This window comes from Periplaneta americana, chromosome 12 (assembly GCF_040183065.1).
Source record: "Periplaneta americana isolate PAMFEO1 chromosome 12, P.americana_PAMFEO1_priV1, whole genome shotgun sequence".
In the NCBI taxonomy this organism is placed as follows: domain Eukaryota; kingdom Metazoa; phylum Arthropoda; class Insecta; order Blattodea; family Blattidae; genus Periplaneta; species Periplaneta americana.
This window is the reverse complement of record NC_091128.1, coordinates 101,175,500-101,202,289: the sequence shown is the minus strand read 5'-3', so window position 1 is coordinate 101,202,289 and position 26,790 is coordinate 101,175,500. Positions and strand designations below refer to the sequence as shown.

At 35.6% G+C, this 26,790-nt stretch overlaps 1 protein-coding gene across 1 annotated transcript in view; it reads right to left on the bottom strand.

The window, feature by feature from the left end:
- Window positions 1-23,225, bottom strand: part of LOC138710722 (probable methylmalonate-semialdehyde/malonate-semialdehyde dehydrogenase [acylating], mitochondrial) — a 38,305-nt gene extending 15,080 nt beyond the window's left edge. Inside the window, exons 1-5 of the mRNA XM_069841787.1 lie at window positions 23,070-23,225; window positions 11,038-11,190; window positions 5,148-5,297; window positions 4,463-4,541; window positions 2,133-2,500 (exon numbers count right to left, since the gene is read on the bottom strand). Coding sequence (XP_069697888.1) covers window positions 2,133-2,500; window positions 4,463-4,541; window positions 5,148-5,297; window positions 11,038-11,190; window positions 23,070-23,105 — 786 coding nt within the window. The 5' untranslated portion in view covers window positions 23,106-23,225. The remainder of the gene's footprint in view (window positions 1-2,132; window positions 2,501-4,462; window positions 4,542-5,147; window positions 5,298-11,037; window positions 11,191-23,069) is intronic.
- Between the last annotated feature and the right edge of the window lie 3,565 nt (window positions 23,226-26,790).

Here is a 26,790-nt window from a genome sequence, read left to right as displayed (position 1 = left end):
ATCATAGCTTAGTCAGCTAAGGCGCTTGCCTACTGATCGGAGTTGTGCTCGGCCGTGGGTTCAATTCCTGGTTGGATTTTTTCCAAGATTTTCCATAACCGTAAAGCGAATAACAGGTAATCTATGACGAATCCTCGGCCTCATCTCGCCAAATAACATCTCACTATCACCAATCTCATTGACGCTAAATAACCTAGTAGTTGATACAGCATTGTTAAATAACCAATAAAAAAATCCACCTGCAAAAAAGAGCGTCTTAAAAGACATAACTGTAATATTTCACAGCAATTAAAGGCGGCCTGTTTTGGAGACAATGAGTTTTAGCAGAAGACATTGCTCACAATATTCGGGAAATTTATAAGCTAATAATTGTTTGAATTATTATTTTTTGGAACAAAAGCATCAATTCATAATTCATTACCGGTACAAAAATATAAATATTTCTGCTTTTCTTTATCTGCACTACACATGCTGCAGAAGACATTATTTCCTCAAGCATGTTATGTATAAGTCCCTCTAAATTTTTTATTATATTTCAATCGATGATTATAATGTAAGCATCAGTTTCTATGAAAAAATGCATGGCTCTTTTAAATACTCTATGTAAATGAATTAGGTAAGAGATCATTAAACTGACGAATCATCAATTACTTGCTAAATAAATAGTTCTTATTTTAATGTGTTAGAAAATTAAAGGGTTTCTGTGTATCTGAAGATTCAATGTAATACTTTAATAGGACGTTCATAAAGCAAAATCATGAAGATGATTAACAAGTCCTAATACAAATCCCAAAGAAGAATGTAAGAACTTACAATTTTCTGCGTACTTTATACATATTTTGAAAGTGATAAGCGAGTAGATAAGATATCTCGTAATGTTTCTTGACAACAAAAGCTGTTTTCTCATTTAAGATGACAAAGCACAAAACAAAGATAACAAACAGACTCTGAATTGATTACAAAGGGAGAAAAACTTGTGTATTGCAGAATTTCATTTATTCTGAAAATATTTTTCTTCCAATTCAGCGTAATCTAACAAAATGGACGTACTATGAAAAGTTTTTATGCAGGGCAATATACCACAAAACCGAAGTTAGGAAAGACAGAGAATTCTTTTGAGGGGATTTTTTTTTCTTTTCAAGTTTGTTGATTTTACAAGGTTTTATAACTCTGCTAATATGATTAGAAATGTTCCTCGAAGTTTAATTAGCAATTTATTAATTTAGCTTACTGATTTTGCTAAATTTTATTACTGCACTGTTCTAATCATCACTTAACTGTTATGTTGATCGTTAAATGAACTAATTGCTACTCAAATAGCCACCATTTGCACAATACAAATTTTTTTCTATTACACAGTCAGATGGAAATTGTACTTACGCAATTCGAAACGGATCAGAATTTAAAAATAAATCTTATCTGAAAATTAACTACACGAAACACTTTTTCTCAGATATTCATAGATTACATTCAACTGAACTAGGAATTTGTTGTAAAAAATAAAGTGGGGAATCCACAGATATAACGAAGTCAAGGAATCACAAACCACACATCATATTCTTTTTTCTCCCTTCCCCGAGCCAATAATAAATAATTATTTTAAAATGATAGGCATACATCAGCCCTATGTTAAACAAATAGTGTTGTGATAATTAGATCAGTAGAGTTCTCAGCAAATTTTACTTGTCAGCGATTGTTTATAATCAATATTAATGTTATGGTAAAGCAAATGTGACAATAGCTCTTGTTTTGGATTCGGTATGATATAGCCATAAAATGTTTAAAAGACTTATGACTTCAGTTTGATAATCTAATGCCTAATGAGAATAGTAATTGAGCAATACATATGCAGCTCTTGAAGTTGCAAGCAAGGGCGTGAATAAAGTAACAGTTTGGCTAGGTGGAAAATTTTCCAGAAAAATATAAGGGGAAAATTTTCCATTTCGTTAGATAGTTAAATTTCGGAGTCTTGTGAACCAGGTCTCAAAGCCCTCTCAACAGAAATCATTTCCTCTCTAATATACATGCGGAATTCTTAACTTTTATTGCTTAGGTACCTGATGTTCACTCATAAGTTTGTTTCAATACCAATTATTATATTTATCTTGTTGTGTAATATTTATATTACTCACTGCTTGGTCAGACCCAACGAAGGAAATTGCCTTGATATCGGGATGATCACAAATGAAATTAACAGCATCGTGTGCTCCATGAATTACATTCACAACACCAGGGGGACATCCTGCCTCGTTCAACAATTCCATCAGCATCATGCATGCACCAGGATCCCTTTCTGACGGTTTGATGACCGACGTATTACCCAATACAGTGGCAACAGGGAACATCCACAGTGGTATCATTGCTGGGAAGTTGAATGGTGTTATCCCAGCAGTCACACCCAGTGGCAGGCGGTATGAGAGAGTATCCAAGTCCTTGCTGATGTTAGGCAGCGTCTCACCCAACTGAAGAGACGTCACACTGCAACAGTGCTCCACAACCTCTGTAATATGACGCAAATAGGTGATGAAGTGGTTAGATCCAGGTTAAAACCTATACTCTGCAGAGTAGAAGGCTAAAATGATGTAAACCATAGAACAGCAATAGATCTGTTCCCATGGTAACAAACAAAAGAGTCGCTGCCAATTCAGAGATCTTAAAACCACTTGCACGTGTTCACATGTGTTGGATTGACTTTAGCTGAAGATAACTCAGATCCAGGAACTACTACATAACATCCTTTAATTAATAAAAATATAGCTCTTCAATACTTTACTTTACTTTTTAACTTCGCTCTAGAATATGCCATTAGGAAAGTTCAGGATAACAGAGAGGGTTTGGAATTGAACGGGTTACATCAGCTTCTTGTCTATGCGGATGACTTGAATATGTTAGGAGAAAATCCACAAACGATAGGAAAAACTCGGAAATTTTACTTGAAGCAAATAAAGTGATAGGTTTGGAAGTAAATCCCGAAAAGACAAAGTATATGATTATGTCTAGTGACCTGAATATTGTACGAAATGGAAACATAAAAATTGGAGATTTATCCTTCGAAGAGGTAGAAAAATTCAAATATCTTGGAGCAACAGTAACAAATATAAATGACACTCGGGAGGAAATTAAATGCAGAATAAATATGGGAAATGCCTGTTATAATTCGGTTGAGAAGCTTTTGTCATCTAGTCTGCTGTCAAAAAATCTTAAAGTTAGAATTTATAAAACAGTTATATTATCGGCTGTTGTGTATGGTTGGACTCTCAGTTTGAGAGAGGAGCAGAGATTAAGGGTGTTTGAGAATGAGATTCTGAGGAAAATATTTGGGGCTAAGAGGGATGAAGTTACAGTAGAATGGAGAAAGTTACACAACGCAGAACTGCACACATTGTATTCTTAACCTGACATAATTAGGAACATTAAATCCAGACGTTTGAGGTGGGCAGGACATGTAGCACTTATGGGCGAATCCAGAAATGCATATAGAGTATTAGTTGGGAGACCGGAGGGAAAAAGACCTTCGGGGAGGCAGACACGTAGATGGGAGAATGATATTAAAATGGATTTGAGTGAGGTAGGATATGATGATAGAGACTGGATTAATCTTGCACAGAATAAGGACTGATGGTGGGCTTATGTGAGGGCGGCAATGAACCTTTGGGTTCCTTAAAAGCCATTTGTCATATAGCTCTTCAATAGACAAATAGCTATGTCTATATCCTGCTGAATAACAGTGCCGAGGTAGAGTATATAGCTATTCTTATAATTAGTTATGTGCACTATGATGATTTAGATTAATTCATTTGTTAAGAGTTCATAATCTAGGTTAGCTTGTATGAGCTAAGTTCTTAATTGCGAACAGAAAACAATAATCACTTTTGGTGTGCATTGACCTTTTCTGTATTACTGGTGTAATCCTATTCCATTCATTTATGGAACAAGATGTTCCCTTTTACGCGCAAATGTGATCACAAAAATGGGGTGTAATCCCTCCTAATGCACATCAAGCCTTTCCGTTTCTTCTCTCTTCTCTGAAGTAATTATAGTCTATAAAGTGTTAACTTAAATACAAATTTATGAAAAAAAGCTAATGATTAGATTTCCTTCGAAGAAGAAAGAGAAGGAGAAAGAGTAACCTCAAAATATGATTGTGATCTCTTAATATTACATCGAGATATGGCACTGGTCCAATAAATAGTTGTAAGAATGAAAGACATACCTGTTTTAACATAGATCCAGTTTCAGGGATAAGTGTTCTATTATAACTCCTGAACATCTCAGAAACTTACTTACAAAATTATAGATATGGAAATGATTGAGATAATGACAGTGAGCATGATTTATACAATTTCTTAAGTGGCTCAGGATTCGAAAAGTCACTAATAGACAGCATACTAAAATTATGCGTGTGACTACAATACAGTATTAAAATATAAGATAATCAGGGGCAGAATCCCCTAAAACTTACGTAGTCCTCGCAGCACATCTCCTTCTGCATCAACAAGAGTCTTCCCTTGTTCTGTTGTAATGCTTTTAGCCACTTCTTTCTGCAGGAAACAGAAATTATCTGAATTCAGATTTTTCGATGCATTAAATGAAATACTATTACAATCAAATTTTTTTAAGCGAACGTCAGTGATATATTCAGTAAAAAGTCTAAATAGATATAAGTTTGGAAAATGTATTATTTGTCTTTCACGTGTTAAGTTTTATGTTACCAAATGAGTTAAATGTGACACTACACCATACTACCATTAGAGTTCCGAACAAATGCCACGCACATTAATTTGCAACTAATAATTCAGAGCTAATGAAACAATAATATAGAAACAGTGCAGCAATAGTTATATATGGATGGAAGGGGAATTCGAAATACTTTCAAGAAAACCTGTATCACGACCACTTCGTTGATTTTACCGGATATATCTAGGATCGAATCCCGGTCTTTTTATAGTTTGGTAATTAGGTTATGGCCAGACAATCAATGCACGAGAGAAATGTCTGTAGTAACAGTTTACAATCAGCATTATTCTTTACTTCCATTTCAAGAAATCTGTTGATATACCTACTTTGTAGTGACTAAAATGCCCCAACTCTCTTTACATAATTATTTGCAAGGAATCAGAATCTCAACCACAACAAAAGTAACGTACCATATTTTTCCTGATGATGTCCTGATATCTAAACATCACTTGCTGTCGGGTGAGTATAGATAACTTTGACCATGTCTTGAATGCTTCTTTGGCTGATGCTACAGCTTCTTGCATTTCAGCCTGTGTAGACTTTGGTACTCTCGTCACCACCTGAAACATAGATTTGTGATATTATGATATGAAATCATACCATTATCATACCATCCCAGAAGATATAATGTAATGTCAACTACAATACATAACAATACTGTGTGATATACCATAGGTAACGTACCATATGATACGAAACCATAGGTACCATACTATACAATCTGTTACTGTAGTACCGTACCTTGCGATCTGATACCATAGGTAATGTACCTTGCAATGTAACACCGTAGGGGTATACCATCGGTACCATGCAATGTGATATTGTAGGTACCGTGCTGTGCAATGTGATACTGCAGGTACCATAATGTGCGATCTGATATCGTAGCTACTATACCATGCGATGCGATACCATAGGTACCATACAGTGTGGTGTGTTACTGTAGGTACCATACCATGCGATGTGATATCGTGGATATTGTACCATGCGATATGATACCATAGGTACCATACAGTGCGGTGTGTTACTGTAGGTACCATACCATGCGATGTGATATCGTGGATACTGTACCATGCGATGTGATACCGTAGGTACCATACAGTGCGGTGTGTTACTGTAGGTACCGTACCATGTGATGTGATATCGTGGATACTGTACCATGCGATGTGATATCGTGGGTACTGTACCATGCGATGTGATACCATAGGTACCATACAGTGCGGTGTGTTACTGTAGGTACCGTACCATGTGATGTGATATCGTGGATACTGTACCATGCGATGTGATACCGTAGGTACCATACAGTGCGGTGTGTTACTGTAGGTACCGTACCATGTGATGTGATATAGTGGATACTGTACCATGAGATGTGATATCATGGGTACTGTACCATGCGATGTGATACCGTAGGTACCATACAGTGCGGTGTGTTACTGTAGGTACCATACCATGCGATGTGATATCGTGGATACTGTACCATGCGATGTGATACCGTAGGTACCATACAGTGCGGTGTGTTACTGTAGGTACCATACCATGCGATGTGATATCGTGGATACTGTACCATGCGATGTGATACCGTAGATACCATACAGTGCGGTGTGTTACTGTAGGTTCCGTACCATGTGTTGTGATATCGTGGATACTGTACCATGCGATGTGATATCGTGGGTACTGTACTGTGCAATGTGATATCGTGGGTACTGTACTGTGCAATGTGATATCATGGGTACTGTACCACACGATGTGATATCAGGGGTGCCATATTGTGCAATGTGATATCATGGATATCATGCCATGTGTAGGTACCGTACCATGCGATGTGATATCGTGGATACTGTACCATGCGATGTGATACCGTAGTTACCATACAGTGCGGTGTGTTACTGTAGGTACCGTACCAAGCAATGTGATATCGTGGATACTGTACCGTGCGATGTGATATCGTGGGTACTGTACTGTGCAATGTGATATCGTGGGTACTGTACCATATGATGTGATATCATGAGTGCCATATTGTGCAATGTGATATCGTGGACATCATGCCATGTGTAGGTACCGTACCATGCGATGTGATATCGTGGGTACTGTACCGTGCGATGTGATATCATGGGTGCCATATTGTGCAATGTGATATCGTGGATATCATGCCATGTGTAGGTACCGTACCATGCGATGTGATATCGTGGGTACTGTACCGTGCGATGTGATATCGTGGGTACTGTACCATACGATGTGATATCATGGGTGCCATATTGTGCAATGTGATATCGTGGATATCATGCCATGTGCAGGTACTGTACCGTGCGATGTGATATCGTGGGTACTGTACTGTGCAATGTGATATCGTGGGTACTGTACCATACGATGTGATATCATGGGTACCAAACCGTGCGATGTGATATCGTGGGTGCCATATTGTGCAATGTGATATCGTGGATATCATGCCATGTGTAGGTACTGTACCATGCGATGTGATATCGTGGGCACTGTACCGTGCGATGTGATATCATGGGTACTGTACTGTGCAATGTGATATCGTGGGTACTGTACTGTGCAATGTGATATCGTGGATATCATGCCATGTGTAGGTACTGTACCATGCAATGTGATATAGTGGGCACTGTACCGTGTGATGTGATATCGTGGGCTACTGTACTGTGCAATGTGATATCGTGGATACTGTACTGTGCAATGTGATATCGTGGATATCATGCCATGTGTAGGTACTGTGCCATGCAATGTGATATCGTGGGTACTGTACCGTGCGATGTGATATCGTGGGTACTGTACTGTGCAATGTGATATCGTGGATATCATGCCATGTGTAGGTACTGTACCATGCAATGTGATATCGTGGGCACTGTACCATGCGATGTGAATCGTGGGTACTGTACTGTGCAATGTGATATCGTGGGTACTGTACCATACAATGTGATATCAATATCATGGGTACCATACCATGCGATGTGATATCGTGGGTGCCATATTGTGCAATGTGATATCGTGGATGTCATGCCATGTGTAGGTACCGTACCATGCGATGTGATATCATGGATACTGTACCATGCAAAGTGATATCGTGGGTACTGTACTGTACAATGTGATATCGTGGGTACTGTACCATACGATGTGATATCATGGGTACCATACCATGCGATGTGATATCGTGGGTGCCATATTGTGCAATGTGATATCGTGGATGTCATGCCATGTGTAGGTACCGTACCATGCGATGTGATATCATGGATACTGTACCATGCGAAGTGATATCGTGGGTACTGTACTGTGCAATGTGATATCGTGGGTACTGTACCATACGATGTGATATCATGGGTACCATACCGTGCGATGTGATATCGTGGGTGCCATATTGTGCAATGTGATATCGTGGATATCATGCCATGTGTAGGTACCGTACCATTCGATATGATACCACTGGTACCATACTGTGCGATGTGATACTGTAGTGCCATGTCATGATACCATAGGTATCGTACCATGCAATGTAATATTGAAGGTACCATACAGTACGATGTGATACTGTAGTGACCATACCATGTGAATGGATATTGTAGGTACCGCACCAAACCATATGATATTGCAGGCACCATAACATGCGATGTGATATTGCAGGTACCATAACATGCGATGTGATATTGTAGGTACCATAACATGCGATGTGATGTTGTAGGTACTTGTACCATGCGATGTGACACTGTAGGTACTGTACCATGCGCTGTGATACCTAGGTACTGTATCATACAATATACCATGGATACTGTACGTGATATGATACCATGGGTACCTTACCATGTAATATGATACTGCAGATATGGTCGTACCATGCAAAGTAATACCATGGTACCATACCATGCATTATGATACTATACCATACCATGTGATATACCATACAATACGATATAATATGGTACAGGTATGTATTATGATACAAAATGAAACAATACTGTCTGATGTAATATAATACCTGTACTACGTATATATGTGACCCACATACACCACATCATTGTTAATTGTTTAGATGCATAGTTTATAATTTTTGTGTCGAATTCTAGTTCTTATTTTCTGTATAGTTAAAGATTTAGACGACTGCGTAATTTACTAACTGAGACAAATATAAAATATAAAAGTTGCACTTTTTACCTAACAGCTCTGAACTATTTATTCATATCCATACATTAATTATTTTGAAATAGTAAAAGTAAGTAGAGCTACTGTACTTTGAATAAGATGTAAATATCCATTTAAATTATTCACTTCCATAAGTAGTTTTTGCTTTACAATACAATACATATTTGTATTGAGTAGATAATTATTTCATAAATGAAACTGGAAAAAAGTTAATACTTTATCAGTTAATAAAATTATTTTTCCTTTTTCAAACAAGTTTAATTGGAAGTCCTGCAAATATAATCACCAGACGCCACTGAATAATAGGACCTTGTTCAATATATGTATGTGCTTCAGTTTAGAAGCAGCATAGTGGCTCAAGGTTAGATTACAGTACTGCTCTCTAAATATCGTTATGTCACACCACTTGATTCAGTGCCTTACAGTGTTGCCAGGTGACAGTGCTTCCAGTTATTGTTCTCAGCTTAGAGACCGAGAAATTTTTTTATAATTTAATGTACTTTAATTAACATATATTAGGTGTTCGTGGCAGTAAAAAGTTCACTGTTTGATTGAAAGTCCGTAGATCGTTCAAATGCAGGCAAGAGTAATGGAATTTTAAGACCAAAAATCTTTGCAAAATGTAATGAATTACGATGTTTTTAATTAGAAGAATCTGGACAAAATTTACTCTCAGTTTCTCGCTCAAGTTTTCTTTCCTTGCAGACGTGTGTGACTGCAGCAGTTTCTAATTCTTCAGTTATGAAAATTAAAAGAAAGGCTAGCTTTCAGTATAAATCGATTTTCATTTAAACTCTTCTGCAAACTACTTGATTTTTTATTTTATTGGGTTATTTTACGACGCTGTATCAACATCTCAGGTTATTTAGTGTCTGAATGATAGGAAGGTGATAATGCCGGTGAAATGAGTCCGGGGTCCAACACCGAAAGTTACCCAGCATTTGCTCGTATTGGGTTGAGGGAAAACCCAGGAAAAAACCTCAACCAGGTAACTTGCCCCAACCAGGATTCGAACCCGGGCCACCTGGTTTCGTGGCCAGACACGCTGACCGTTACTCCACAGGTGTGGACCCCAAACTACTTAATTCATAGTTTAGACCTATATGAAGAGATTGCTGCAATGTAAATGGCAAGCCATGTATTATCTAAAATATCATATCGTCATAATGTACTGTTAGTGTGGTACACATTTCTAAAAATATGCGTGCACACGCTAATTTTTAGGTAGTTGCTACACAATTCTCATAGGAAATAAATTCAGAAAAAAATAAATAAATGAAGTGATAGAATACAAAGGATAAATACATGAAGGAGTAAAATATGTATTAATAATGTATGCAACGAACTTACGTATTTGTATTATCTGTAGACCTGCTTGAATGGAAGAGAAGGCTCAACACAGATCAACAATGTAAAACTATGTAAAATATCAATGCAATCAATGTAATACTTCATTTCAATATTTTCCTACATTGCCATACCTTTTATGCGAGAAAAATTTAGCAGTTTATTCCCTTCAAAATAATATGACTGCTGAACTTCCAGACAGTGTTATGTTACATAATGTGGACTATTCTGGGATGCTTATGGAGTGGAGCAGTAGGAAGGTTATTAAATTACTTTTTTTTTAAACATGGAAAATCTCATACGAGGAACAAGAAAATACTGCTTTCAAAAATGAATTAATAGTTGAATAAACAGGGTCAAAGAAATTTCATGCAAGACTTGTAAAAAAACAAATCTTTAACGTAGTAAAATTGTGTCTACAGTAGATCTAGGCCTAATAGTCATATTTTACATTAAATTTATTTACATTTGTATTTAACAATAATCTAGCGAGATATATACTCCTATGTCTTTTAAATTGTGAAATTAATCCGACACTGCTATTTTGGTTGAATTTCACGGTTACTTTGTACCAGTAGAAAGTTTCCATGATAATATAATATTGATTCTATTATAAGCATTTAAATTTGATTTTAATTATTATATGAAATATTTTACTTCAGTTTGTAGCCTGTAATACATAAATCATCTATCGATTACATTGAGAAATCACTTCCACTTCCACTTCATTTAATGCCATATGGTGGGAGGTCTCTATAATGCATCTGTTCCACTATACTAGTGTTGTAAAACAGTTCCTCATACCTCATTCGTTGCTGGGTTATGCAAATCAATCCAGTCTGTTGTTTTAGACTCTACAAATTTTCCATTGATGAAGAGTTTTGTATTTGGCACTGCTGACATGCTTCTACTCCATCCAGCAGAAACACTTCGTGCTCTGTTTGCCAAGACGAGACCCTGAAAACAAAAGAAATAATCAATTAATTATAATCACAGATATTGGGTTACATCACGTAGGATTACTTTCAACCACTTAGGCCTACATATTTCATGCAAAATAGAATGCATTACACTTCTCAAAACTTTACAGTCAGTGATTTCAAACATTTTCTCCTAAGAAAGAAATAATAAGTATTTTATACGATAATACTCTGTACTTTTATTAAGTATTGAGACCATCATCATCATTATCATCATCATCATCATCGTCGTCGTCACTATTATTATTATTATTATTATTATTATTATTATTATTATCAGGGAACGGATTTATATGGACTAAAAATATATGAAATATGTAAATATATATGTAGTTATTTTTACCAAAATATGGAATTAAATATGGATTTTTACCAAAATATGGAATTAAATATGGACTTAAAATTATAAAAAAATGACTATGTACGTTAAATATTGGTACATTTTAATCAAACTAAACAAAAAATATAATGGACGTACCTTATCTTCCAATGTAGTTTCAACAAAACACAATTTTTATTGTCTGTTACCATAACAATAGGTTACAAACATTTCTTTCAAGTGCTGAAAAGTGAATCTTCTTCTATTGTCTCTGAGGATAGATTTATACTGACTAAAAGAGCGTTCGACGTCACAAGAAGTAACTGGTACATAATTCAATTTCACAATGTCTGCTGGGGATAAGTCCAAGTTAATCTTCACTGTTGATTCACCACTCATCACAGCAACAACCTTTTGTAGTTCTTCATATCCAGGGTTTTTTGAAAGTACAGTGTCCACCTTAGCTCTTACTGCATCTGCAACTTTACCTCTACCACGATTCAGTTGTTCCACAGTACTATTTATAATTTCAAAACTTTCAGATAGTGAAAGGTGCCTATTTTGGAGACTTTTGAGCGTTTTTATGATGCATGAAAATGTATGCTGAATGTGAGCTAAGTCATTCTTCACACTTATGTCACAGGTAACTGTTTTCGCAGTATCAATTGAGACTGCATCTTCAGAGTCCAATGCAAGGAGAACATTGTTAATAGAGTCTATATGTTCGGCATAATATTCAACTGCTTCTAGCCATGTACCCCATCTAGTTAAAATTGGCTTTGGTGGCAATGGAATTTCAGGGTACATTTCTTTCAACACGTTAACTCTACTGGGAGCTTTGAGAAATACTTTTTTCACTGATGAAATCAACAAATCTACTTTAGGGAAATTGTCTCTGACCACTTCTGCCACACGATGAAATGCATGCGCCACACAAGTAAAATGAGTCAATTTAGGATATACAACAGATAATGCTTGTCCAGCTTTGACCATATAAGGGGCAGCATCGCTAATAAAGAATAACACATTATCGTACATAATACCCTTTGGCCACAGGATACCCATAGCTTCGTTGAACAGTTTAACTATAGTTTTGTTATTGCACTTTTCTAGAACATCACAATGTAAAAGAATTCGTTCAGAATATTGTTCACTTAACAAACCGATAACTACATTACCAACAAGTCTACCTTCTTTGTCGGGAGTCTCATCAATGGAAACCCAAATTGAACTATCTTTAATTTCATCTCTTATCTTCTGTATTGTCTCATCGTAGATGGATGGAGCATACGTCTTCCTAAGTGTTGACTCATCCGGGATTGTATGTTGAGTATATTTTTCAAGGAATTCCCTGAAGACCTTATTCTTTAGTTTGTAGAGAGGAATATCAGCAGAGATGAGAGAACGGCACAGGTCGATGTTAAACTCAGATCTTACATTCGATGTTGTTGGTTGTGTTAAAAACAATTGTCTCTGCTTGGAATTTAGTTGTTTGTTGGCCTGATGTTTACTAGTTGTAATGTGTTGTTGCACCAGGAACTTTTGTGTAGATGATACTGCACACTGACACAAATTACAAAATAATATTTTATTGTCAGTTGATAAACCATCTTCTTTAAATTCTGAAATGCAACTTGTTAGTTTTGATTTTAAATTGACTGAATGACGTACTTTTGGCATATTTACCGTCTTTATAGTATGATTTACAAAACTGAACCTATGTGTACTCTGACTGGCATTTAACTGTTGAGCTGCACAACTGAAGTCTGTTAAAAATTTTAAATTAAATTAATACAGTTTTGTAACTTACTTTCCCATTGTTGATAGGACTGCTAATTTTCAAATAACTCTGATGTTAAAGGGATTACTGAACATGTGTTTAAATCTCTATTGTTGAAATGTATTTTTAAAAGTTAATGGAATTTTGTTTTGTTTTATTGTTAAACCTAATATAATATGGACTGTTTTATATGAAATATGGAAAATATATGGAAATTAACGAAAATATGTACTAAACTCTAAAATATGGAAAAATATGGAAAATAAAAGTAGGATTTTTCAACCCTACACATTGTGAAACATAAAGATAATGCAAAATATAAATTATATTAGCTTTATAAGTAAATATGTATTTACATATAAATCCTTTCCCTGATTATTATTATATTGTCATTATTAAATTAAATAAACTATTGCTTATGTAAAAATACAATTTTGAATTACCGGTACATAACATCTTTGAGAAAGATCCATCTTTACTTAAGCTGATCCATATAGAACAGTGACACCTAACTAACATTCCTGGTGTTTCTGTCGGTAGACTAGCAGCAGGTTCCCCCCCCCCCCACTACCGTCGTTGTTTGCATCAGTGAACTTAACTTAATATTTAGATCTATATACTATGTTACATTAGTAACATTCTGTACCAGTACTCACACTCCACACAGTAGCTACTGGAAGTATTTTCCATCTTATGTGATATTTAATTCAAATCACATCATTCACAAAACAAGTTTCATTAACCTATTCACTAAATTCAGTCTTGTTTTCCTAGACGAAACTAGGCAGCCAGAATCTTTAATGTCTAAAGTTTTGCTTGTTCTGTCACATGTTTTTTTTTTATGTACGTTTTCTGGGGATCATCAGTGTGGTTTTAGGCGTAATAGATCGACTATTGATCAGATTTTTTGTATTCGACAGATATTGGAGAAAAAATGGGAGTATAAGGGTACAGTTATTCATAGATTTCAAAAAGGCATATGACTCGGTTAAGAGAGAAGTTTTGTATAATATTCTTATAGAATTTGGTATTCCCAAGAAACTAGTTCGATTAATTAAAATGTGTCTTAGTGAAACTTACAGCAGAGTCCAGTTTCTATTTGATGCTTTTCTAATTCACTGCGGGCTAAAACAGGGAGATGCACTGTCATCTCTACTTTTTAACTTTGCAGAATATGCCATTAGGAAAGTTCAGGATAACACAGAGGGTTTGGAATTGAACAGGTTACATCAGCTTCTTGTCTATGCGGATGACGTGAGTATGTTAGGAGAAAATCCACAAACGATTAGGGAAAACGCGGAAATTCTACTTGAAGGAAGTAAAGCGATAGGGTTGGAAGTAAATCCCGAAAAGACTAAGTATATGATTATGTCTCATGACCAGATATTGTACGAAATGGAACTATAAAAATTGGAGATTTATCCTTCGAAGAGGTGGAAAAATTCAAATATTTTGGAGCAACAGTAACAAATATAAATGACACTCGGGAGGAAATTAAACGCAGAATAAGTATGGGAAATGCGTGTTATTATTTGGTTGAGAAGCTTTTGTCATCTAGTCTACTGTCAAAAAATCTGAAAGTTAGAATTTATAAAACAGTTATATTACCGGTTGTTCTGCATGGCTGTGAAACTTGGACTCTCACTTTGGGAGAGGAACAGAGATTAAGGGTGTTTGAGAAGAAGGTTCTTAGGAAAATATTTGAGGCTAAGAGGAATGAAGTTACAGGAGAATGGAGAAAGTTACACAACGCAGAGCTGCACGCATTGTATTCTTCACCTGACATAATTAGGAACATTAAATCCAGACGTTTGAGATGGACAGGGCATGTAGCACGTATGGGCGAATCCAGAAATGCATATAGAGTGTTAGTTGGGAAGCCGGAGGGAAAAATACCTTTGGGGAGGCCGAGATGTAGATGGGAAGATAATATTAAAATGGATTTGAGGGAGGTGGATATTATGGTAGAGACTGGATTAATCTTGCTCAGGATAGGGACCAATGGCGGGCTTATGTGAGGGCGGCAATGAACCTCCGGGTTCCTTAAAAGCCAGTAAGTAAGTAATTATGTACGTTTTCAGAATGTGTACGCTTCACACACTGCAATAGCATAACAATGCACAACGTAATAAACTACACTTATCTTTAGTTGAATCACTGTGTGCCTTTATTGTCACTTGTCATGGACAAACTACAGATTGACACAGCTAATTTCAGGGAATGGGGATTCATACACCATGCAGTTTTCACATGGTGATCTCTCTCCTCTTTCCCTCATTCTCTCCCTGTTGTCACGTATACAAAAAAAAAAAACCTGATACATGAAGGATAACATAAACACCAGTCAGGAGTGATAAAATAAGCTAAGCATTAGGAGATTCACCAACCATGCAGGTAAAGGGAAGTCGAACTCGTGAAAATAGTCTAATCGACATCTATAGTGGGTGCAAATCTGGCTTTCAGGTATAGCTCCCTGTGAAGCAGACTTGAATAATTTCAAGGGAAAAATTGTTCTGGGGCCGGATATCAATCCCAGGACCTTTGGCTTAGTGCACCAATGCTCTACCGACTGAGCTACCCAGGAATTACACCCTACATTGTCGGTTCAATGAATGTTCAATTTTGAAAACTTCTTAAATATTTTAATATAACATAATGCTAGTACAAAAGTGACGAACACTGAATGATCACTGGGGTTCACTGTATATGTTTCAGAATAAAGAATTTCATAATTTTAATTTGGTTTAAATTAAACATGTTATAAATAGTTTTAAACTAAAACAGTTTAGATGCACCTAAATCCATTGGTGAAAGGAAATTATGTCAAATGAGGGTTATTTCCCTTACCCCACTCCCTGATCAAGTATCTGAATTCATTAATTACTTACGAAAGCCACTTATATTTTTCTATTGACATTAAAAAAACTTATAATCATTCAAGAACAGGTACAACAATGAAGCGTTTTCAGTAATTAATTTCCCATTATTTGCTAATGTATAGGACGCACTTTTTTCCTTTGAAAATGGGTCCGAAACGCAGAATGCGTCTCATATGTTGATACGTGTTTGTGAATGGGTCAGAGCTTTATAGGATGTTGTGAAAACTGAGACAGTGGTTAAATCATTTAAGCGGTGGACAATAGTAATGGTATTATCGCCGCGGCCTCATACTTATCATCCCGGCATCATACAGTAACGTGCGGTGTGCTTTTAAAACATAATTTTGCCGACCGATTGTTGCTCTGTAGGTTTCACTCTAAGCGTCACGTTGACACGTCTACTTCATTGATAAGAATAAGCATTAGTTGGTATATTGTTAAATGGCTATTATTATTATTATTATTATTATTATTATTATTATTATTATTATTATTGTTTCATATACGAGTACGTTGACATTCTTAACTCTTAATAATAACTCTTTAATAATAATTTTTAATCACATATCTTAATGTTCGTCCTTAGCACAAGACATTGCAACCTCGGTTTTAGTCCAGTGGATTAGACAAGTAGGTGTCATTTTATAATGGAAGCAGCTTATTGGTTGCAACATTGAAATTGAGGCGAGTGATTGGAGCGGCGACACAAGAAATTGAAAACAATAATACAATTAAAATAACTACTGAAGCTTTCCTGGCGACGTGATAATTCGAAATTTTCTCGGGCTTCCAGCCAGGTCATAAGTTGGTGATCCACCGACGTTTCGAGGATGTTCATCTTCCTCATCTTCAGGGTTAAGTGATCATCAACTTATGACCTGGCTGGAAGCCCGAGAAAATTTCGAATAATACAATTAAATTTCAAAGACCTGCCGAATGTTACGCACGAGGCCGCTCAAAGACTTGCCGAATGTTAAGCATGAGACCGCGGCGATAATATAGAGCAGTGTTTCTAACCTTTTTGATGATGAGGCCCTCTGTCCTAAGATGTAGAGTAAAACAGTGATTCTCAACTAGGATACCGCGGCCAGCCCTTTGGGGAGCCAAAAAGCAGTTAAGGGATGAAATTTCTATTTGGTACATTTTTTAAACTAGAGATTTAATTTTTTCTTCTATACAGTAACATCTTGTTATTTGTATTAATGCCACCAAGTTTCATTAGTATCAATTTAATACTTTTCAGTGATTACATTTTTTTTCTACCTTTGCAAAATTTATCTACTCTCTCAAAATATAAGTTACAGGCCTGAAAAAAAAAATTGCACAGCATTTTTGACATGCATATAATTTAACAGCACAACCATAATTTGAATTTTGAATGTATAAGTGACCTGAAAGTCGGTTAAAAATGTCTTTAGTGGCTGGATAGGTCTGTACTTTACTTACTGTTTAAAATATTTACTTTATCCAAAAAATGCGTCGTAATTTTGTTAATCATACATTTCAGAACATGCAGTAAAAATTTCAACTTCATAGCATGAAATTTTTTGCGAATTCACAGTATTGTATTTAAATGACTTTAAAATTTCGATTTTCCGCCATGAGAATCTATTTGTAAATGAAAAGCAAAAGAAATTATTTTTCTGCAAAAATGAAAAAAAAAAATAATAAAAAATGGGAGTTTTCTCGAAAAATGACAAAGTTTCACCCATCTCTTTCCCTTAATGGAGAACCATGAACAGAATAATAATAATAATAATAATAATAATAATAATAATAATAATAATAATAATAAATTTATTATCATAATCATCATCATTATTATTAAATACGAAGAAGCGAGAACATCAATATGAAAAAGAGCAGAAGAGATCTGAAGAAATGGATACGAGGTCGCAAGATACTAATGGATAGACTGATGGAATTACAATCGTGAGGAAGAAGAATGGTCAACAGAGAAATAAGATGAAGCAACGCAGATATAGCAGAAACTGGATAGTATGGAAAATGAAGAAAATGACTGGCATAGATCAATACCGACCAGCCCAACTAAACAGAGGATAAGAGATCGAAATTCGAATTGAGACAAAATATACGTTACACGTAATGGAGAGTCTATTCAATAGCAGTCGTGATGGATCATAACAAGATCGTTGACCAGATACGTATAGACGACGGAGAATTTTCTGAATTTCAAAATAAGCATTGCGTGCCGGAGGAAGCGAGACAGAACCAGGAAATATTGAGATCGAGAATACATAAGAAAACATGTGAAGAAATCAGATAAGAGCGGCTTAAGTACCACAAGTACAATGCAGCTTAGTGACACGAGTAAAAATTCAAGTGATTCGGAAAGTGATTTAATTAGCTTAGTGGGAAGGAAGGTCAGTGTCGAGAGGAGAAGTGAAAGTGTTTCTGCGAATGCAAGGGCTGAAATGGGGAGAAGCGAAGAGAAGATGGCAGAAGTGGGTGAAGTGAATGTGTCTGGTCCAGTGATAATTGAGGATATAGTAAGTAGATTAGATAATACATTTGAGAAGTTAAGTAGGAAGATAAGCGAGAAGATAGAGGAAATGAAAATAGGCGAGGTTGATGGTGGCGGAGGCTAGCCACGATAGTGAAGCACAGGGACGAATATAGCTACTTGGCGCCTCAAGACAGAGAAAAATATTTCCGCCCCTTATTTCGCCCTATATGCATCATTTGGATCAACTGAAATAATAGATTCCGCGTCATTATTACTGTTTCTAACATCCGAAACGCCTAACTCAGATAAACCACACACTCCACTATTCTCGGTACCTACTGTTCGCCACATTATTACACTCTGATGTATCTGGACTCGAACTGAAACAAACTGGCTGTGTTGTTTTTTAAATAGACCATCTTTTTTTTTTTTTTTTTTGCACTTTTCTCACAATTTCCTCTTTTTTATTGCCTTGTCTTTCGCGAGTTTCCGGTAGGCCTACTGTTGTTTAGTCAACTGTCCGAAGACAGGTCTGGACCCCACAAGTGACACCATCGAGGCATCACTCATAAGGCAACTAGGCCAGGAGATAATGGGATAGGGTGCCCAGTTCCTTTCTCCCTCCACTGCATACATCGCTGACTAGCTGCATATTACACTAATCAGATTTCAGCTGCAGTTCTTCCTCTGACGCTTATCGTCAAATGAGATGTACTATCTGGTAATAGATGTATATATCAGCCAGAACCTTAGTCAGAGGTGTTTCCGGTATTGAGAACCACTTAGCTTTTTCCGACTGTCACTCATTATAATGAATATTAAAATATAAATCACCTAGGTAGGTACAAAAGAACTGCACTCTTTACCGTTTTAAATTAAACTGAACTGTCAAGCGTCCGGCTGATATTAAAAAAAAATGGGTGAAGGTATTTTCTTTGAATTTAAGTTTGAATGGGCATTATTGAGTGTTGATACTGGCTACTCTTATGACAGAGTCAGCTGCGTGTCTAATCACAAACCTTATGATTGCGAGCAACGTGATTTGCCTTCCTAACGTATCGTAATATAATACCAGTAAGTTCTTTAAGGTTATCACGTCAGACTGTCAGGGTGAGGGGGCATAACACTGAAAAAAAAAAAAAAACTGCTATGATCGCATTGTGATACTATTACTGAAAAACTGTCCTTTTCCCGTTGTGAGACTATTGATTAAATTTGAACGGATTGTTGCCAATGTTATTCATATCCTTTTCATTGTGCGTTTAAGTTTATGTACCTGCTCTTTTAAAGAGTTATGAATAAAATTTAAAAAATATAAAAAAAATAATAGTGATAGCTAAAAAACCGTCCCCTCAAATCTGCCGCCCTAGGCAGCTGCCTAGTCTGCCTAGGCCTAAATATACCCCAGGTGAAGCATAGCATGTACAAAATAAGCGAGACAGAAAATGTAATACACTTAAGAAATAGGCATAATAACGATCCGATTGGGTAGTGACGTAGTATGGATTAGCAACAAGTATTATTAGAAACAGAGTGTGTTCGTATAAGTGAACTGGAAATCAAGAAAGGAGTTGTGAAAGTGTCAATTTTTAATTATCTAAATTAAGTTGTTAGGTTTTAAAGGGGGGAAAACTGATCACTTTAGATGGGGACAAAAGTAAGCGATTATAGTGAATGAGTGTAAGGGAAAGATGAGGATACAATAATGAGGGAATATAAGTAAGAGGTATGAATCTAAATTAGAAGAGCTTCTACAAAAGGTGTATCTGCAATGAATATAATTGTGGCACTGGATACAAAATTGTGAGGTCCACATTACATGGATGTAAATGTTGACATCAAATATATATCATATCATAATACCCAGCCAGCATCAAACGATGTTTTCCTTTGAAGAGATAAGACAAGAGTTTGAATAATTTCAAGGGAAAAATTGTTCCGGGGCCGGGTTTCGAACCCGGGGCCTTTGGCTAAACGCGCCAAGGCTCTACCAACTGGGCTACTCAGGAGGTGTACCAGACCCCGACTCTCCCTTTATATCCACAGATCTCAAAGTGGGCTGACAACCGTCAAGCAACCAGCATTGAGTGCACACAAATTCTGTGTGACTTGAATTGTGGTTTTGCTTGACGGTTGTCAGCCCACTTTGAGATCTGTGGATATAAAGGAAGAAAATAATTTGGGGTCTGGTAGAGTTTTGGCGCGTTTAGCCAAAGGTCCCGGGTTCGATACCCGGCCCAGGAACAATTTTTCCCTTAAAAATATTCAAATCAGCTTTACAGGGAACTATACCTGAAAGCTAGATTTGCAAGACAAGAGTTTGTTTACTGATAAGGCTTTCTCAGATGACTCTCCAATCATAAGAAGTGGTAACATATGACTACCAATGATTCGTTAGCATTTTTAATTGACGTGCCGATATCAACTCCACGTTGCCTATTTCGAAGTTATTGACGCGAGTTGAAATAAATATACCGCTAATGGTAATTGTAACTAGGAACGATCTTTACACTGGAAACGTGACAACAACGCTTGACATTGAAAGTACTGATGGGCGCAAAAAAGATATAGCATCATAACACAAAGGCTTCCGACTGGGTATTAAATGAACGCGTCGACTATACCACGTGTGGTTACTATGAAGAATTTTTTTTCATGCCATGACCTTTCAGTATTGTATTGTATTTATTGCTACATACTATGTATATATTTTTTTTATTGGGTTATTTTACGACGCTGTATCAACATCTTGGTTATTTAGGTCTGAATGAAATGAAGGTGATAATGCCGGTGAAATGAGTCCGGGGTCCAGCACCGAAAGTTACCCAGCATTTGCTCGCATTGGGTTGAGGGATAACCCCGGAAAAAACCTCAACCAGGTAACTTGCCCCAACCGGGATTCGAATCCGGGCCACCTGGTTTCGCAGCCAGACGCGCTGACCGTTACTCCACAGGTGTGGACTACTATGTATATAACATGTCTGTACTTATGTACTATTTCAAATAGTGTAAATAAATAAATATGGCCTTTGGGGTAACTTTGTACCAGTTCTCAATTTTAATATAATTTTTATTTTCACATTTATAAATTGTGATCTCTTTGGATAGACAACATCTCCATAACCTACGATGTCCATGCTTTGCTTTCTATCTATTTCGGTTCCTGAAGAATATTTAAGGCGACACAACATAGAATAATGCATGGTGTTAATGGTAGGCGATTTATTAACGATTTTTAACTTTATATTGTAAGTACCTATATAATTTTTCGGTACCAAAAATCAGTCGGTCTTTTTCCAAGCCAGGAGATCGATGACGCGATATACTGTATAACGTCACGCAGGATGGCAATACTTCAAAATATGCAGTCCCCAACACCTCTGCTACTCCCACTTTTCTTTCTCCCACCTTGCAGCACTGCACTTCCTTTCTCACATATTTTCCTGTACTTCTCTCCCTCTACAAACCATTTTAAATTGGAATACATGACACCTTTGAATACGCCGGGATTCGATCCCTGGATAAATTCATATTTTGCAGTATTGCCATCGCACCATCAATCTCCTATTGGTCTGGAAAAACAGCGACTGATTCTTGGATTTTACCAATCTTTTTGTATCGTATTCTACAGTAGGGTAGTAAGTTAATGGTTACTCATCAAATCCCCATTTTACTATAATTATACCCTTGAGGACAGAAAACTACTGTAGCTATCGCAATATTCATGTTTTCCTAATATTATTTCAGTGTAGCAGATTTATTTTTCACATTGCCACAAGAAAATGCATATTATTCCAACATTAAATAGGTTATTGTATAATTAGTACAAATGTAATACTAGATAAATTAACTGAGTATGACAAAAAGGTATATTTATTAGTTTTTAACTCTTGAAATTGAGATATTTATATGCTTGTTTATTACAAAAAACACATCGAAGAGCGAAAAGTTTAATATAATATTAATATGTGTACGATAAAATAAAACACATTTTTATGTGAACTTCTATTGGGCAAGTATTTATTAAAATTTAGAATAGCGCTAGGAACTTTCGAAAGGTTGTCCGTTTTCTTTGCTGCACGTGTTTCTTTCGTTACATAAGGTTTAAATTGTTTAAAGACAGACAAGGTCATTCGTCTTGTTTTCTGCTGCTAAGTCTCAAAATTAAAATGTTTTACACTGAAATAATTTTGTCATTGCAATTTACAGCATACATATGCTTGCAGGTACATTCATGCTGAAAATAACATATGCCTTTTTATCCAATAAGCTTATAAATCAGTCACATCCTCTTTAATAAATAAGTACGTAATAATCACGTCAAGGCCAAGTCCAATAACAAGTAGATGAATGGGGCATGTTGCCATGCGTTATCTATCAACGTGTAACATCACTGAATACGGATACTTACATCCCATAATGGACGATTAATTATATTAGTTGCCATGGTAAACACAGAACCACCTGCTTGCTGTCTCACGCAGTTCTAATTTAAAAACTGAATTTCATACCACTATGAGTCTCAATCATTTCGAATAATATTATAAATATGACAGACCAGCATAGCCAACATAACATTTCGAATGTTAAAAAGTATACAATATAAACACTGCTGTATTAAGGTGACATTTTTGTAAAAACGTAAAAATAGATTTGTTTTTATAAAAATTATGCGTGAAGGGCATAATTGTTGTAGGAAAATTTATTTTTTATTTCTTTTATAACACATGAAAATATTCTTGCTATTGGCAGTAATTGAATAGGTCTATTAGTTTCGTTGCCTTTGCAGAGATGGCTTACCGTGTGTACTATGCTCTGTGCTGCCATCTTTTGTTGGAAACGAAAGCTATGTCGATCGATGTTTTTCAATTTTTTTTACATTAACCTTGTTACAGTAAGTAAAATGGGGCGAAGAGGAATGCATTTCTACTATTTTTTTAATTTTAGTGTTAAAGAGCAAAAATATAATGGTAAAGAGTATTTATTTGTTCACTTGCTACAAATAAAAAATAAACACTCTGTTATATCTCGTTAACACTAAGAAATAAAAAAAAAAAGATCATTCATTTCTTTTCATCCCTGCATTCCTATTTGCCCTATTTTACGGTACGACTGAACACCGCGCACTATAAAATGTCGGAAGAAAGTTAATAGAAGTTATAAGAAATGGCAGCTTACACTTGATATAAATTGTATACAGAATACTGCTTACAACGTTATTTTTTTCCTTCTCGTATTTTTTATGTGTTCTCAATCGCCAATGTTAATGCCATATTGATTATGACTGTAGGTACCAATTTTGTAATCTACGGTGGGTACCGTATCTAATAGAGCGGACGATATTCAAAGTGTGTCATTTCAACACCGTTAAAATAATGCAAGATATAAAAGACTTACTGTAAAGGTGAGTATTTTGAAATAGTGTGCTTATTCTCGACAATACCACCGTAAGACACCACTGGAATAGAAAAAGTTCGTTGCATTGACACATGAACTGCTTAAAAAATCCTACTTTCTCCGTATAGTAGTAATTAAAATTAATTGTATAGTTAAATAATGTATCTGAAAGTCTGTAAAATGTTATTTTTGTCATTCTTCTTCTCTTCATTCATGTCATGAATAGGCATTAGCCTATTTCCACATGTCTTCCCAGTGGCGTAGCCAGACTAATTATTTTGGGTGGGCCAGATATGTAGGGTTTATAAAGTACCTGACCCATCTCCTGACAGTGCCGCTGCCGTCAACTCTCTTGCAACTCATTCTCGGAAGTCTTATTTAATAACATGCAAAATTATGACAAACAATCATGCACTGCATAGCTATACAAACGCTTCACAAAGTGAACTGGAGCTCTCGAGATTTCCTAGCAATGAATCTGTCGATCGCTGATGACAGATCGTTCAATAAATCCCAACTTTTCTCCCTCTCAATGGATAGAATTGCTGGATTACAAAGCCTTGTGCTTGACATGAATTTTTCTTCGTTTCAGAGCTTTGAGAAGTTTTATATCATTGCCTTAATGAAGGACGAACATTTACTAATATCCATATTTGGAGACTAGGGTGCTTCCGATAATGAATTTGCAAGAGCAAGGATATCGTCTAAACATTCAAAATAAAATAAGGTGTCAAATTTTTCTAGCTGATGTAACAATTCAGTAGCCTCTACAACTTCCTTCTTTTTATCGCTGCCAGACAATTTTTAGGCCCAACCCAACACAGGTAAATTGGCTCTTGAAGAAATGAACGCATTTTTGACTTCTTACCTTAATGCTATCGACTGTAACTATTGCTCTGGATCCATGGTTTAGTTTTAATGTTGAGTAAAAAAACGCAAAAATTCGCATATTTTTTGGGTGAGCCTGGGCCCACGCCACTGAGCCTTGCCATCTAGCCAATGGATAGCCGATGCTTCTCTTTGCTTTTGGTTTGTAATTCAATAATACTAGTGGCTTGTGCAGCAAATGCTGCAAACTAAATTCATTAGACGTTCAAATAAAACTTTTTCAGATTTATTTTCAATGAAGAATACCAGACATTTTGAAAGTTACTTGCTTCCATAATGAATGTTTTTTTTTATGCCAAATACTTTTTCTTGAACTTATCCACCATCAGTTTTTGAGTTTCAACGCGAAAACGCAAGTACTCGTAACAATGTCTGGACGATCAGTAGGTTTTTCATGTGGGAGTAAAGCAATACCGGTAGCTATAATATATTTCAGGTCATTATAGATTGTGGTGAAACTTTCGAGCCAGTGCTGAAGAGAATGACGAATATAAATATCTACACCACACCGCCATTAAGTATAGGAAAAAGACCCAAACCCACTTGATTAATAACTATAAAAATGTTTGATTTTTAATAACAATATTATCTTACGTAAGTTTTGTAGTTTTATATATAATAGCCGCCACTCAGTAAATTATAGAAATGAAGATCTAATTTAAGGTATTCTCTACATCTACTTACATAACCCCGAAACGTTTCACTTTCATATCATCAATATAGCATTAATATGTATAATTAATGAAAAATAGTCGCATCATGACATTAACTTTAATAATATTTAATTTCTAATGGCAATAATGTCATCAAACCACTTCACGTTTTGTAGATTTTAATGTCCAATACACAGCTGTACCCAGAAAATTACTCACCTGTAAATTATTTTTAGTTAAGTCTTGAAGTTTTTAATAATCAATCGAATTTGAATTGAAAGCAATCCTGCAGGTCATGGCCTTCGTGTAAAAGCTTATTGTTTATTTAGTGTGTTTGTGTTTTGTTTTATTTTGAAAAGCCATTATTTCTCAAAACTGACGACAGATGGATTTTGGAAAATAGGAAAATTATGTAGGAAAATTAACATTTCACTGTAAACTACTATTTTTCTGAAAAACATTGGGTTCCAAGCTTCAAAATGAGGGGTCATTTATTAAAATCCGTTCAGCCGTTTTCCCGTAATTTCCATTACCAGTTCAAATTATATATATATATATAGATTTTAGGATGTCTCTCATCTCTTATTCTTTGTATATGTGCATACCAATTATTATTATTATTATTATTATTATTATTATTATTATTATTATTATTATTATTATTATTATTATTATTATTATTATTATTTACGGGTCAGTAATGAGTAGGGATGGAAATTCAGACACCGAACTTATGAAGTTAACTACGTTGTGTATTATACAAATCGTGTAGTTTATATCAACTCAAGGTAGTACAGGAACTTGTATAGAGCAATACTATGCTTGAATCAAAACATTGCTCGGTATAATCAGGTAACTAAAACTAATAGAGTATAACACATATTTAGAAAAGCGACTTACCTAATTCTTTTCTTCGTAGAAAATGGTGATACATTTTAAATAAATATCAATGATGTAGTATAAATGTCACTAATTTTGTTGCTATGTACTGTACAACTGTATACATTCGTAATTGTCAAATATAAACCTGTTTCGATCGTCAATAGGGAAATGTTCTTTCGAAATTAAACTATGTTATTGGTGCGATATTTTTAAATAGTTTATATTTATTATAATGTTGTGTATAATCTTGTGTTTGTCCACTATTTAATTCATATTGCACTTTACAGAGTTTCGAATATCCAGGATTTTTTT